This window comes from Hibiscus syriacus, unplaced genomic scaffold (assembly GCF_006381635.1).
Source record: "Hibiscus syriacus cultivar Baekdansim isolate YM2019G1 unplaced genomic scaffold, ASM638163v2 tig00110201_pilon, whole genome shotgun sequence".
Taxonomy (NCBI): Eukaryota; Viridiplantae; Streptophyta; class Magnoliopsida; order Malvales; family Malvaceae; genus Hibiscus; species Hibiscus syriacus.
The window spans coordinates 1218134-1232992 of record NW_024062624.1 but is presented as its reverse complement, the minus strand read 5'-3'; the positions used below and the strand labels follow the sequence as shown (position 1 = coordinate 1232992).

The 14859-nt window shown below is 33.7% G+C and overlaps 2 protein-coding genes across 2 annotated transcripts; one reads left to right on the top strand and one right to left on the bottom strand.

Annotated features, from left to right (window-relative positions):
• The first annotated feature begins 8195 nt into the window (after positions 1-8195).
• LOC120218767 (protein TIFY 10A-like) lies at positions 8196-9963 on the top strand. The gene is made up of 4 exons (XM_039215662.1): positions 8196-8427; positions 9048-9458; positions 9578-9635; positions 9758-9963. Exons 1-4 carry the CDS (start codon positions 8271-8273, stop codon positions 9858-9860), a joined length of 729 nt encoding a protein of 242 aa, XP_039071593.1. The 5' UTR covers positions 8196-8270; the 3' UTR covers positions 9861-9963.
• Positions 9964-13512: 3549 nt separating this feature from the next.
• LOC120218765 (ethylene-responsive transcription factor ERF017-like) lies at positions 13513-14282 on the bottom strand. The gene has a single exon (XM_039215661.1). It carries the CDS (start codon positions 14232-14234, stop codon positions 13812-13814), a length of 423 nt encoding a protein of 140 aa, XP_039071592.1. The 5' UTR covers positions 14235-14282; the 3' UTR covers positions 13513-13811.
• Positions 14283-14859: the final 577 nt, after the last annotated feature.

Sequence of the window (14859 nt, the reverse complement as noted above, 5' to 3'; positions counted from 1 at the left end):
CATTTTAAGAGAAAAAAAAGCGTTAAAAAGTATGATGATGATGCCACGCTCGACGAACACAGTTAAATTAATTTATAAAATGTTAAATTATGAAGTACTAAACATATAATTATAAATTAATTAAAAATCTAAATGTAATTTAATTAAAATACAATATTTATAAAACATTAGTTTTTATAATCTTATTTTAATTATAATTAGATAAAATATGAATTTAGAAAATTTATAAATCTTAATTTTTTTTATAACTTTGAAGCTTCAGCTGTCGTTGTCGCAACCATCACCAATATCATCTTTCATCATCAACGAATGACAAAGATTAAATCGTCGACGAAAGATGATGCCGTTGACGACGATAATGACGCGATTTGAGCTTTAAAGCTATGAAAAAATTAGGGTTTATGAATTTATCAAATTAATATTTGATCTAATTATAATTAAAATAATATTTTATAAATATCATATTTTAATTAAATTATATTTAGATTTTGAGAAAATAACCTCAGTGACCAAAAATGTCTTATAATATACGATTTTAACCAATTTTTTTTTGGATTTTCCAAATTCGTTGCGATAGTCAAAGTTCGCGTTGCGATTTATTCCAAATTCGTTGCGATAGTCCAAATTCGTCTGGTGGTATTGCATTTGTTTCTTAAGAATTTTCTCTAAAAATATAGTATTCGCTCGGACGTGTCGAAGACACGTATTACCACGACCACGACCACGACCACGACCCAAGACGAGACGGTGGCGGCGGCGCGTGAGAGCCCCCCTTGTTCTCTATCACTCAACAAGGAAGTGGGAAAACCAAGCCTTAAATACCATTCCCAATAGTGTTTCCAATACTATATGGGATTGAGCATTACCAACACTTGTTCCCAATACTATGTGGGATTGAGCCTTAAATAGTGATATTATTTTTTAATGTTTTGCTTAAAATTACAATAATCGCGATTGATTGTAGATTGACTTTTAATTATGACATATTTAATCGTATAATACTAATGCAATTGGTTGATGATTCAATTGTTTTAAGGTGCATGATTGTTAATTGTTTTCTGAATAATCACATTGTATTGGAAACAAGTGTTGGTAATGCTCAATCCCATATAGTATTGGAAACACTATTGGGAATGGTATTTAAGGCTTGGCTTTCCCACTTCCTTGTTGAGTGATAGAGAACAAGGGGGACTCTCGCGCACTGCCGCCGTCCCTTCTCGTCTCGGGTCGTGGTCGTGATCGTGGTCGTGGTAATACGTGTCTTCGACACGTCCGCGCGAATACTATATTTTTAGAGAAAATTCTTAAGAAACAAATGCAGTACCACCAGTCATTGCGATTTTGGACTATCGCAACGAATTTGGAATAAATCGCAACGCGAACTTGGACTATCGCAACGATTTTTGAATAAATCGCAACGCGAACTTCGACTATCGCAACGAATTTGGAATAAATCGCAACGCGAACTTCGACTATCACAATGAATTTGGAATAAATCGCAACGCGAACTTGGACTATCGCAACGAATTTTGAATAAATCGCAACGCGAACTTCGACTATCGCAACGAATTTGAAAGAAATCGCAACGCGAACTTCGACTATCGCAATGAATTTGGAAAATCGCAACGCGAACTTCGACTATCGCAACGCGAACTTCGACTATCGCAACGAATTTGGAATAAATCGCAACGCGAACTTTGACTATCGCAACACGAACTTCGACTATCGCAACGAATTTGGAAAATCGCAACGCGAACTTGGACTATCGCAATGCGAATATGTAAATCGCATTGCGATAGTCCAAGTTCGCGTTGCGATAGTCGAAGTTCGCGTTGCGAATCTGGAAATTGATTTGCGATACTGGAGATCGCGTTGCGAATTATCGATCGCATTGCGATTTAGTTGGTTATTTTGGCAAATCCAAAAAAAATTTGTTAAAATCGTATATTATAAGGTATTTTTTGTCACTAAAGTTATTTTCTCTTAAATTTTTAACTAATTTATAATTATATATTTAATATTTTATAATTTAACGTTTTATAATTTAATTTAATAGTATTTATCTACACTCAGACGAATATTGTAGAATTTTTTTAAAAAGGATCGTAACCAGAACCTGCAAATGGGGAAAAAAGAGTGATGGAAAAGCAAGGAGAGAGAGAGAGCTCACGGTTTTTTGAATGAAAACAGCAGTCTCTTAATACCTCAACTCACGAGAAAAAAAGGAAAGATTCGTAATGGTATACGCAGTAATTTTCACCAAATGAAAGGGTATATCATCATTAAGCATAGTCCACGTGTACCTTTAAGATTGGATAGTCTGCCGGTGTGCGTGCATGTGCACCTACCACCAACCCTATCTTTCTCCCTCCCCACTCCGCGTTTCTCACGCGAGTTTGACTCTTTGTCTTTTCTCTCTCTATCTCTCTTTTCTTTTCAATAATTTATTATTTTGATTTTTTTCCTCAACTCTTAATTTAAATATTAAATATGATATATTAGTTATTACTAATTATAATTATAGTTGAAATTAAAAAAGCAGGATATGTTTAATTTCATTTATTATTGTAATTTAAATTTATTTTTATTTTAAGATGTATTGAGTATGGTATCGAACATTTTTTTATCGCAATTGAGAAATAAAAATAAAATTTTCAATATAAAAAATGTTTGTTCAATGGCCATAATAAATTTTAATTATCATAAAATAATTTTTATGTAAATAAAAATTCTTGTAATCATTGGCATAAGAAACTAGTTATTTGTAATCATAATCATATAAGAAAAACATTAAAACATATTTTAAAATTCTAATAAAATATATATACAAGCAAATCCAACTGCATCGATAAACGAATCATAATATGATATCAAACTATTAAAAGATCACTGATAATCATTAATCAAGGTCAAGCTTTGTAAGAAATTTATCTTTGAACGCAAACTACATATCCAAATCCAATTCGAGAGTCCAAAGTAAGAAATATCATCATGATAACAAATCAGTGTTATCTTGATTAGTCGATACAATATCAAATTCAATCATAAAAAATAAACAAATATAATATCTAAAACGATCAATAAAGAAGACTGAAATCATGTTAAAAGACAAAAAAAACTTAACATACAGATAGAAAAAACATATTATAAAAATAAAATTATTAAAAATTAAAAAACAATGAAAGAAATCAGACATAAAAAATAAAAAAATAATGAATATCGACTATTAACGACTAACACGAAAATTGATATAACAGAGAAGCAAAATAGAGAAAACTAAGCTCTACTAAAACCTAACTAACATAAACCACTTGTGGGAATATAAGTTTTAAAAGGTAAAGCAGTGTGAAAGATATCACAAAATGTTGAATAGATAATAAATTATGGAATAGTATAGGCAGCTGAATAGTTGTTTGTTTATGTGAACATAAAAATAAGTAGGCATGTTTTAGAGAAACATGGTATCCTCTGTGTAGACTTTTGACTTTACCATGTTGTTCGTGTTTCAAGTTTTGACTGTTTTACTTAGAATTTTCATAGAAATAAAATTATTCCGAGAAAATTGAAATTTAAGTCAAATATATGAGCTGAGTAAAACAAAACCTTGGCTTCAATATTATTCATATGACAATTACATCGGTATGAGATATGAAACCATTTTAACTGAAATCCTATTTTAAATTTAGTTTTTATTTAAATTATATTTTAAAGTATAATTTCTCTTAATTTCAAGAAAACAAAAATTATTATGTATGTCATGAACAACCTGTCAAAGAGGAACATAAAATCAAATTATAAAGCATCGCTGTTGAGAAGAAAAATGATAAATCAAAAAGAGAAAACCATAAAAAAACTTGTTTGAAAACCTAAAACAAAGCTAACATATACATATATTCAGGAACGGTATATTCAGAGACGGAGTCATAATTAAATATTGGTCGGAGTCGAAATATTAGACTATTTAAGAAAAATATAAAGACTTATTAGGTAATTAAACTCGAAATTCGACATGAATCAAGCGACCTTAGTGATTAAGGGATTGTTGCTATCCTTGAGATTCCGAGTTCAAGCACGTATGTAGGGATATGAGTGTTCATTGTCAAATAGTTGAAAGTCTTTGTACAAATATTTCTTTATATTCACCCTAAATTTAAAAAAAAAACCCCTCAAAACTCAAGAGAAAACTTATAATTTATCTAATATTTAAGCTTACAAAGACTTATATTGTAATTAGACCAAAAATTTGAGAACACAGACTTATCATTCTTTAGTTCGACCACTACTTGATTAAATAGTTAATAAATTTTTATATTTTTAAATTTAAATATTTATTTGTACATGAACAAAAATAATATCAAATGATGACTTTAAAATGAGATCTAAAATTTAATATTCTTTTTTTCTAAATAATAGGTATGTAATTTTTTTTATTTTCGACACATTAAACTAAATTTAATAATTTTTTATTGGGAAAAAAACAATGAGTCAATCTCAACCGTTTATTTTCACTCATCTAATAATCCTAAATCTATGTAAAACTAATGACTTTTACTATGTATATGGATCCTAACCTATATATATATATATATATATTGTATCATACCTCCATAAGTATTATTTTTAGTGAAATAATAAAGTTTTTTTTATTTTTCTCTTAAATATAATTGTATTTTTTATTTAAATTATTATTTAGTGTGTTAATAGTAAAAAATTAATTTTATAAATGACTTTAAGATGATGACACGTTGGATCTTGGGAAGTACCTAGGTGTACCTCTACTTCATTAGTGGGTCACAACAGCGTCATATCAATATTTAGTTCAATTGGTGAAAAATAGGTTGAATTGCTGGAAAATGAGAACTATATCATTTGCCGGTCGAATAACATTGGCAAAATCAATTCTCATGGCACTCCCTATATACACGGTGTAGTCGACCAATCTGTAGGAGTATAGAAGGTCTAAGCAAACATTATCTTTGGTGTACATCCGAACAAGAAAATAATTCATCTTGTTAAATGGGAGAACATTTGTCAATCCATCAAGGACGGAGGATTGGGATTTCGTCATTTGACCATTTAAAATGAAGCATTTTTAATGAAGCTGGCATTTAATATCTTGATGAATAAAAAGAACCTTTGGGTTCGATTTATTCGGGCGAAATATAAATGTGGTACTGGTGTCCCAGAGGTAAGACATTCATCAAATGGTTCTATGATGTGGAATGGTATTGAGTGCATTTGAGGGGATGTCAATCGTAACATAGCATGGTGCGTGGGGAATGGCTGTGAGGTTGATTTCTGGTTTGATGGTTGGCTTGATGATATCGATCCTCTAATTGAACATGTTATTGTTGCTGGAGCGGTGGGACTGCAAAGAGTTACAGTGGCTGATATGGCAGATGAACAAGGGAATTGGAGATGACAGTGCTTTGAACATCTTTTGCCACCAAATATTATACTCCGGTTCGCAGCCAAGACAAGTCCGTAGTCACATATCGTACATATATTGTTGGCTGGTTACCAAGTAATTATTGCAGTTTCTCAGTGAAGACAACTTACTCCATCTGCACAAACCTTTGTTAAGGAAATGGGGAGACAATATGGGAAGTGATAGCAAAATCGAGGTCCCCAAAAGGTAAAAACGTTTGTGTGGCTTGTATGTTGCGAGCGGGTGATGACTAATGCGGAGCATAAACGTCGTCATCTCAACTTGTATAGCAAATAAATATATAAACCATGCACTACGTCTTTGTCCATCAGCACATACAATATGGGCGAGAGTGGTAAAATGAGAACGACTGCAAGAGTTTATTCAAATGAATATTGTCGATTGGATAACAATGAACATGTGCAATTCTACTCAATACATTGAAAAAAATGATGATTGGGATATTTTGTTTGGTGAGTTGGATTGGATACATGAACATGTGCAATTCTACTCAATACATTGAAAAAAAATGATGATTGGGATATTTTGTTTGGGTGAGTTGGTATAGAATATTTGGATTTCTATAAATGCAGTGGCTTTTAATAACCCTCTATCCGATGAAAGACCAACACTGGAACACAGTCTTCATTGGTTGGATATTACGAAAAGGGCGTTAGAGAAAGGGACGACAATAACTCTTACAAGGGAACAACGATTATTCAATAGAAATGGCAACAAGAGTTTATTCAAATGAATATTGTCGATTGGATAACAATGAACATGTGCAATTCTACTCAATACATTGAAAAAAATGATGATTGGGATATTTTGTTTGGTGAGTTGGTATAGAATATTTGGATTTCTATAAATGCAGTGGCTTTTAATAACCCTCTATCCGATGAAAGACCAACACTGGAACACAGTCTTCATTGGTTGGATATTACGAAAAGGGCGTTAGAGAAAGGGACGACAATAACTCTTACAAGGGAACAACGATTATTTCACAATAGAAAATGGCAACCACCATCGTTAGGATGGTTTAAGGTTAACTCAAACAGGACTCGTTGTAAGGAAAATTGATTGGAAAAGTGTGGAGGGTGATCCGAAACCATATGGGTAACTGGTATATAGGTTATTCTAAGTTTATTGGCCTATGCTCGATACTAGAATCGCATATATGGGGAGTGTATTGTGGTTTGTTGTGCATATGGGACTTGGGTTGTCGGCAAATTATCGTTGAGACGAATAATTTAGAAACGATCAAGTTGATAAAACAGGTTAAGAATGGTATATTTTTGGTTTACACAATTACACAACATTCTCGAGTTGATGCAAAGGAACTAGGTGGTTAATTTTCAGTATGTTTCTACGCTTGAAAATCAAGTTGAGGATGGAATGACAAAGTTAGCAAATAGGTGGAGCTCGGAATGCAAGGTTGTTATGGAAGGAAGTGAAACAGATATTACAGGAAGACCAACACAATATCAATGTGTAGCCGTTAGTTTACTCTTTGTTACAAAAAAAAAAATGATAACGCATTATGTTTATTACTTTTAAATATTTATTAAAAAATAAATACAATTATAATTTTTTTTATTAAACTAGAAGTGATTACAAAGTAGTATCAAGTATAAATACTCTTAACCATTTTAAAATAAATGTTTAATCACTCTTGTAGTTGCTGGTGCTCGAATCCTAATCTCTAAAAACAATAACAATTTCTTAAACTATTTTCATTCTTCATAGTATGTTAAATAATAATTTTTAATTAGATCTAATATTAATTATCATTTATATCTTATGATATTTTTTATAATCTTAACTTCATTTATAAAATTATTTTCATTCTTCATAGTATGTTAAATAATAATTTTTAATTAGATCTAATATTAATTATCATTTATATCTTATGATATTTTTATACAATATACATAAATGTTTTGATAACGATTAATGATTTTAATAATAATTTTATTAATAGAGGATACGATAGTATATAATTATAATTTGGATATATAATTGTTTACAAGTTTAAAAATTATTTATAACGAATTTAAAATAAAAATTATAAAATATTGTTGTGGGTAAAAAAAAGAAGAATCAAAAAGAGAAAACAATGAGAAAAAACATGTTTTTGAAAACCTAAAACAAAGCAAACAATAAAACATTGATACTCAACCACAAAAACAATAACAAAATTTTATTCTTATATGTAATAAGGTAAACAATAACAAAATCTTATTCCCATATGTAATAAGATAAGGGGAGGTAAAATAGTAAACTGACTATAAATATAAGGTTGAGAGTAACTTTCGTGGAAGACTTTCGACAATCAGAAAAATTAAAAATAAAGATAAAATGCAATGCATGTATAAATAAATATATAATTAAATATTTTTCATATACAGTCTTCATATGAGTGTCTGTAATAGGGAGTAATTTCTACAAATAAATTTCTGCATATAAATTTCTGCATATAAACAAAAACACAAGACTTAACTAAATTTAAAAAAAAAAACCTGTAAAGAAGGAAAACATTTATTCCTCGTGCTTTTTAACCCATCACCATCCTTCTCTCCCCGGCTTTTCGTTTCCAAAGATCAACATTACCATTTTCTCCTCCTCCTCCTCCTCCTCGTATATATAAATACATATATTCCTTGGCTGAAAAGCATCCCCATTTAAGTAGACTCTTAATGAAATTGTTAAAGTAAGTTCACCCTCTGAAAACCCAAAAGACATTTAAGTAGACTCTTAATGAAATTGTTAAAGTAAGTTCACCCTCTGAAAACCCAAAAGAGCAAAAGGGGTCAAAACAGTTGGATTCTGTTTAGTCGGAAGTATGTCGTGTTCCTCGGAATCTACGGGTTTTAAACCGGGGATGTTGCCGGAGAAACCAAGCTTTGCCCAAACTTGTAATTTGTTGAGTCAGTACTTGAAGGAGAAAGGTAGCTTCGGAGATCTATCTCTGGGAATGACATGCAACGCTGAAACTAACGGTAAGATGTTCGTTTCATTTAATTTCTTTGCTTCTTTTTTCAGTTTATATAAATGAAGTTCAATTAAGCTTTGTGCTGTTTCTTTTATTTCAAAGTTCAACCTCAATTACCCGTTTTAACTTTCAAAAATTTGAGATTAATGCTCAAAGTTAGGGTCTTTTTGGTTTTAATTTATTTTGTTAGTTTTATAACATACGGATCCTCAAAATCAGATTTGCAAATTGACATATTCATAATTAATGTTTCGAAACAGTCAGAAACATGCCCTTTAATTTCTCGGTCATTCCCTGAAATTACTCAAATTTTGAAAACTTGTTTGGGAAAAAAGAAATTGTGAAGAAGAAAATAGAGCACGTGATTCAACTGTTTCAATCTTTGCGGGATGACAGAGATCTGAATTATGGACGTATGTTTTTTTAGAATGAAATTCCGTTGAGATTTTATCGTTTTTAAGTAGACAGGAATAGGGTCATCGGATTCTTCGTTATAAATAGCTTTTACTTGGTTTGGTTCATAAAGAAGAAAACATAAGTCGTTTAAACATTAAACCAAGTTCTACAACAACAGAATTTGAGTCTAATCTCTAATGTATCGCCGCTTTTTTTATGGATATGTTGCAGGGACCCCACAGGTGCCGCCTACGACTATGAATTTGTTTCCCGTCGATGATAAGTCCGGCGATGTTTGTAGCCAAACCGTTGGAGCTCCTAGGAACTTGAGATCTATGGACTTGTGCCCTCAAGGAGCTGGTTTTTTGGCACTGGCTCCTAAGGACGATGTTCGGAAAAGGGTTGAGTGTAGTGTTACTAACATGAAAATGTCTGAGCCTCAAACTGCACAGATGACCATCTTTTATGGTGGACAAGTGATTTCTTTTAATGATTTCCCAGCCGACAAAGCTAAGGAAATCATGCTTTTAGCTAGCAAGAGCAGCTCACAAACCAGCAGAGCAAGAAGTCCAATCAAATCCAGCTTCGGAGTTCCTCCCACCTTGAAAACGGTTCAACCTGCTCAGCGACCTCTTCCTGGCGGTAATCCTTGTCGTCCACTTCAGTTTCTTTAATTTGAGGAGTTAGGGAGATGGACTTTTGCTTTATAATTCATGTTTTATATATGTTTTCTTATCAGTTTTTATGTCTGTTCGCAACAGATCTGCCGATTGCAAGGAGAGCTTCGCTGCATCGGTTCCTAGAGAAGCGCAAGGATAGGTAGGTATAGAGAAATGTTGTAGGTTACTTGCATATTGGTTGTGTATAGGATTTCGAATCTTCCTTGTTGGGAGTGGTTGTATGTAGTTATTGATGTTGATATCGTTATGATCATTCTCCAGGATCACCTCGAAAGCACCATACCAGATAACTAGCTCCGCCGCATCAGCTTCCAAGTCGGGCGACAGCAAGTCATGGCTGGGTTTGGCTGCTCCATCACCATAGTAATCTAAGCCAATGTTTGAGGTCTCGTCTTTTTGAGGCTTTTCTTAAGCCTTGTATCCTTTGTTATTCTCTTCTTCTTTTTTTCAGCAGGGTCGGCCTGCTGTTTTCTTACCTATCTATTCATGCTTTCTTCATATTATCAGCTCTAAAAGCTCTCGTAGATCATAACTCGCAGTCAAATCTGACTGGTGATTAGTTTATTTGTATCAAGGAATTTCCGGTTTTATGTTAATTTTGAATCAAAATTTCGTTTTCCTGTCATGTTGGAAACACTACAAAATACATAAAATCCCATAAGGAACTGTTGCATGTCATTTTGTGTACAGTTAATGAAATTCATGAAGGCCCACGTTAAAGAAAAGCTTGAACGTGTGAAAATGGAATGCCTATGAATTGTGATCGTCGACAATTTTCAACATCTCCCGTAAAGACATGTCAACGACAACGCGTATTTGAACTCCCAAATGATAATCATATGGAATGGGGACGCGTCTATGTATATGCAATCCACACTCGGGCATCGATTTTCTTAATCCATGACAAACACAAACCTATCTTTTTCATTTTATTTATCGTTTTATATGCTTTGTGAAATAAGGTGTGAACACTCTTCTCTCGCTACATTTAGCTGGAGTTGGCCGGTGCTTTTCATAAAAAGAAAATTTCAATTTGTCATATATGAAACATGAGCCACTATGAGTCGAGATTTAAATTATGAAATACTCGTATAAAAAAACAACTCAAATATTAAAATATAATCTCAATTAGATTACTCAAATAATTAATTTAATTTTTTTATATTTATTGTACAAGTATTATATAAAACGTATTCGATTATTAATAATAAAAATATAAAATCAACTAATCAATTATCAGTTGATCTAATGGATGACATGTTAGATCCTTCAAATAAAATTAAAATATTAAATTATGATATTGTAAATAAAATAAAATGACTTGGATAAATTATCTTCGTAATGAGTCTTTATACTGTATGATTTAGAATTCATTAAGCGGATTCAATGGTAGAATGGAGTGTTTAGGCCCAAAAAGGGTTTCTTTAGTTAAAATCAAAGTGTGATAGGAATTTTCACCTTTGGATCCTTCATATGGAGCTGTATTGATAAAATCAGTTGGAAAAGCCTTTGCATTGATTCAACTATAATTAGTTAGATTTGTTCATAGTTGGTTATGGTTTTGGGTTATATAAACTCAATAGTTGTGAGTGAGCTATCAGGTTGTATTGCAATTTACTTCATTCAAAATACACTTTTCCTGTTTCTCCTCTATATTCGTTCTAGTCAATTACTAGACCCTAGCCGTTTACATTCATCACCACCGGTAATCTCCGGCCACCATGACACCTTTCTCACATGCATGCAGTAAAGAATTATGGCCTCGGTCTTAAATTATGCTTAGGAGATCGTAGAATTTTCTGTTTTTGTCTATTTCGAGGCATTGTGTTTTAGTTTACCTTATCTGAAATTGCAGGTATGTGGGAAATATTCATCCCCTGCTGCAAGAAATATTCACCCCGTGACTCTTAATGGAAGGCATCTGTAAGTATTTTAATGAGACCTTGTGGTTTTAGTCTTTTCCCTTTTCCTATAATCTTAATCCATGGTCATCTTTGCAGATTTGGGTAACATATTGAAGTTAATTGGGCATATGCTGGTGGTCAGAGGGAGGGTACATCAGGTATCCTAATGTGCACCTAGGAAATCTACTCATGTCATACCCGTGTATGCTTCAACAACTTATTCTGCATGTGCTTTTTTGCGTTCAGGTCATCACAGCATTTTTGTTACTGATCTTGGCCCTGAAGTTACAGATGCTACGTTGTTTGCAAGCTTTTCTATGTACACCAGTTGTTCGTAAGTACTGGTTTTCCTTCTCATACCCTGAGATTACTCTTTAACAATCTTGAGCCGCTGGAAAAATGGAAATCTGGTGGAAAGGGACTTTGTTGCAATCATTGAACTAGCCCCTTTTTTGTTGCAGGGATGCAAGGGTTATGTGGGATAACAAAACGAGGCGTGCAAGAGGTTTTGGTTTTTAATTCCAGGAATCAGCTGCTATTATGTCCATTTTAGTCATCTTTCTGTTTCTGCCACACATTTTTTTCTTCGTCATATGCCCAAAGTGTTATGGGATGTCTCAGGTGCGGCAGCCTTAATATACTACTAAGGAAAAATGCTAACGGAAATGTTAATATTTTTTTGGCATTTCCGGTAAAGCGTTACCTAAAACATTATTTTTTCTACCGAAAATATTAATATTGAGCGCTACCTAAAATGTTTAACATTTCCGGTAAAACGCTACCTAAAATATTATTTTTTTCTATCGGAAATGTTAATATTAGGATCTACCGAAAATTAGTTAATAAAATTACCATTTCCAGTAAAAAAATAATATTTTAAGTAATACTTTATAAGAAATGTTAAAAAATATTAAAATTTCCTATGGGATTTATCCGTAGCCCTATTAAGGTTGTCTTACAGCGTAACTACCCTCCATAATTGACTTGAATGGTACGTGGAACTTATGCTTCTGTATGTCCGGTTTCTATACACTGAATGTGTATTAAAATTTCCATCATTTTGTTTTGGCTTATTACAGGGAATTGGCTTGAATGGTACGTTTGATGCCACCAACCAACGCCACTCATCTAATGTTTTGGCTCACCAAAAGCTACCCACTCACCTTGTTGTGGAACTATTAGTAGAGTTGTGGTGGATTTGCTTGTAGATTTGATTCTGGCGCCTATGGCCAGTGCAACTTTTATGTTATTGTGGCATGACCTTTAAAATGGTTGGATTCTGCAGTGTTCATGGGGCAACAAACCTACTCCACCAGGAACAAACTCTGCCCCTCTGCCTTCACCAGCTGTTGCACCTATGCCTAGTCTGTGGGCAGTGGTCCTTGCTGCCATTGAGTAATATATAGCGTTCGGTAGAAACGGTGGAGCACGAGAGCACCGTCCCCTTAAGCATGTAGGTGCTGATGGAGCTAGCCAGGCAATCAGTAATGGTGGAGCTTTCATTTTATTTTCTTAAAACTCTGTAATCTTATAATCGAAAATATTACATATTTCTATAAATTAAAATTTTTAGGTCAAAAAGAATTAAAAAAAAACATTAAAATTCCATTACATTGTGTCGTCTAGAATTTTCTTTTGAGATTCTTCTAATTCAGAAGTATTTTAAATGATGAAGTAACGACTCAAGTGGTCCAAAAAGAAGTTGAAGCAACCAATTTAAAATTGTCATGCCAAGCTGGGGCTGGGGGAACCATGTGGCTGGTGCCTAGCACGTGCAACAACATTGATGCATCAGTGGCAACATTCATGATCGAGTGATGTCGGTTTAACAAAGTTGAAATGCATTGATGGAAGAAGTTAATCCAACACGAGATGGCAAGTTTCCAAATAGTTTCTGCTATTGAACAAATGAGGATCATTTCCAGTGGGGAAAAACCTGAAAGTGATGATGGTGAAGAAGAAGATGAATCCAATTTGGGAATGATATTTCGGTTACTTCAAGTTTGGGCGTGTCTCAAAAGTCAAGCCGCAATAGTAAAGAGGTAGCTAAAAATTCAATATCAATAATGTTCCTTTATAGACAAAACCTCAAAAACAAAGAAACCTGTTAGGTTAGTTCAACGAATCTTTTGCTTCTTATTCCAAACCCACGAGTTTCGTTCCGACAAAACCACCACAAACACTTCCAAGCTTCCATTCTTTTTCATAGGCAAACATTGTTGAATCTAAAGAAACACATTAAAAAAAGGGGTATGAAAATCAGTTACAGAAACTTGCCATTATCTTTCCATCTACAAACATGACAAATCTTTTGCCTATCAAAATTTGCATGCCACTAACATGGGATCTACCAATGAACCAGTTCCAACTTTAAAAAAGAAATATAATAATAATAACAGTAACTTGTAGTGCTAGAAAGTCCAAACACCAGGCGGGTGAAAATACGCGCGGCCGGATCTGTCTCCGATACCACCACTCTCGAAATTACACTCTGCATAAGAATTACCAGCAGCACCCACTTCCGTTCCTTCTTTTTCAGCAACCCGACCAGCGTGCCTGAAAGCCGCTTCCTTGATTTGAGCCGTCGTCAAATCACCAGCGTCCGCTATATCCGGAGGATTTTCGGGAAAGTTTAGCTTTGCCGAATTCCCCCGCAGGCAGAAAACGGCGGCGTCGTAAGCTCTCGCGGCTTCTTCCACCGTCTTGTAAGAACCCAACCATATTCTTCCTCTGCTGTTGGGTTGGCGTACTTCCGCCACCCATTTCCCCCACTTCCTCATCCGTACACCCTTGTAACGGCTGCCGTCATCCCTCTCTCCTATCGGCCTCACCATTTTTCCTCTCCTTGATTCTCACTTTTCAATTTTGTTGGATTATTCTTGTATAATAAAAGAAGAATTAATATAGGGGCTGATTTGCAAAGGAAGTGGAAAAAAAAGGAGGGAGGCGGCGGGGCGGAGAGCGCGCGTGGACATTTGAGAAGCTGCCACGTACAAAATTAAGAGGGAAATGCGTCCGGGATTTTTCGGTGATGGAAACGTGAGTACCCGAGGTGGAAGCTTTAGAGCCGTTGGATATGGATAGAGACGCAAAACGTGCGAGGGAATTTATTTGTTTTCATTACATTGATGGTGGACACGTGGAGGATGTAGGGAAGGTTCTTTACTTTGCTTCTATTTATTGTTGTTTTGTCTTTTTTCCAGAAGGTCGAATTAAGGTGAATTTGTATTTTGGTAAGACTTCAAGGGTAATTAATATGAGATTTATTATAACGCTTGAAAATATTATTTATATAGGATTCTTATCTTTAATTTTCTCTTGTTTTCTTGTATGATTAGTTTCTTTTCTTTTTCATCTTTGTGCCGTGGAACACCAAATCCCAACTAATCGTCAACTTTGACAAGAGACAGATGTCTCTGCCAATAATTCTCCTCATTCCATTCTGTTTTTCTCCTACTT

What these genes read in the sequence shown, in the direction of transcription:
- LOC120218765 (XM_039215661.1), bottom strand. Translation starts at nt 14,234, where the DNA reads ATGGTGAGGCCGATAGGAGAGAGGGATGACGGCAGCCGTTACAAGGGT.
- LOC120218767 (XM_039215662.1), top strand. Translation starts at nt 8,271, where the DNA reads ATGTCGTGTTCCTCGGAATCTACGGGTTTTAAACCGGGGATGTTGCCG. An exon ending in ATGCAACGCTGAAACTAACG is followed by an intron (nt 8,428 to 9,047) that starts GTAAGATGTTCG and finishes GATATGTTGCAG; the next exon opens with GGACCCCACAGGTGCCGCCT. An exon ending in TCAGCGACCTCTTCCTGGCG is followed by an intron (nt 9,459 to 9,577) that starts GTAATCCTTGTC and finishes TGTTCGCAACAG; the next exon opens with ATCTGCCGATTGCAAGGAGA.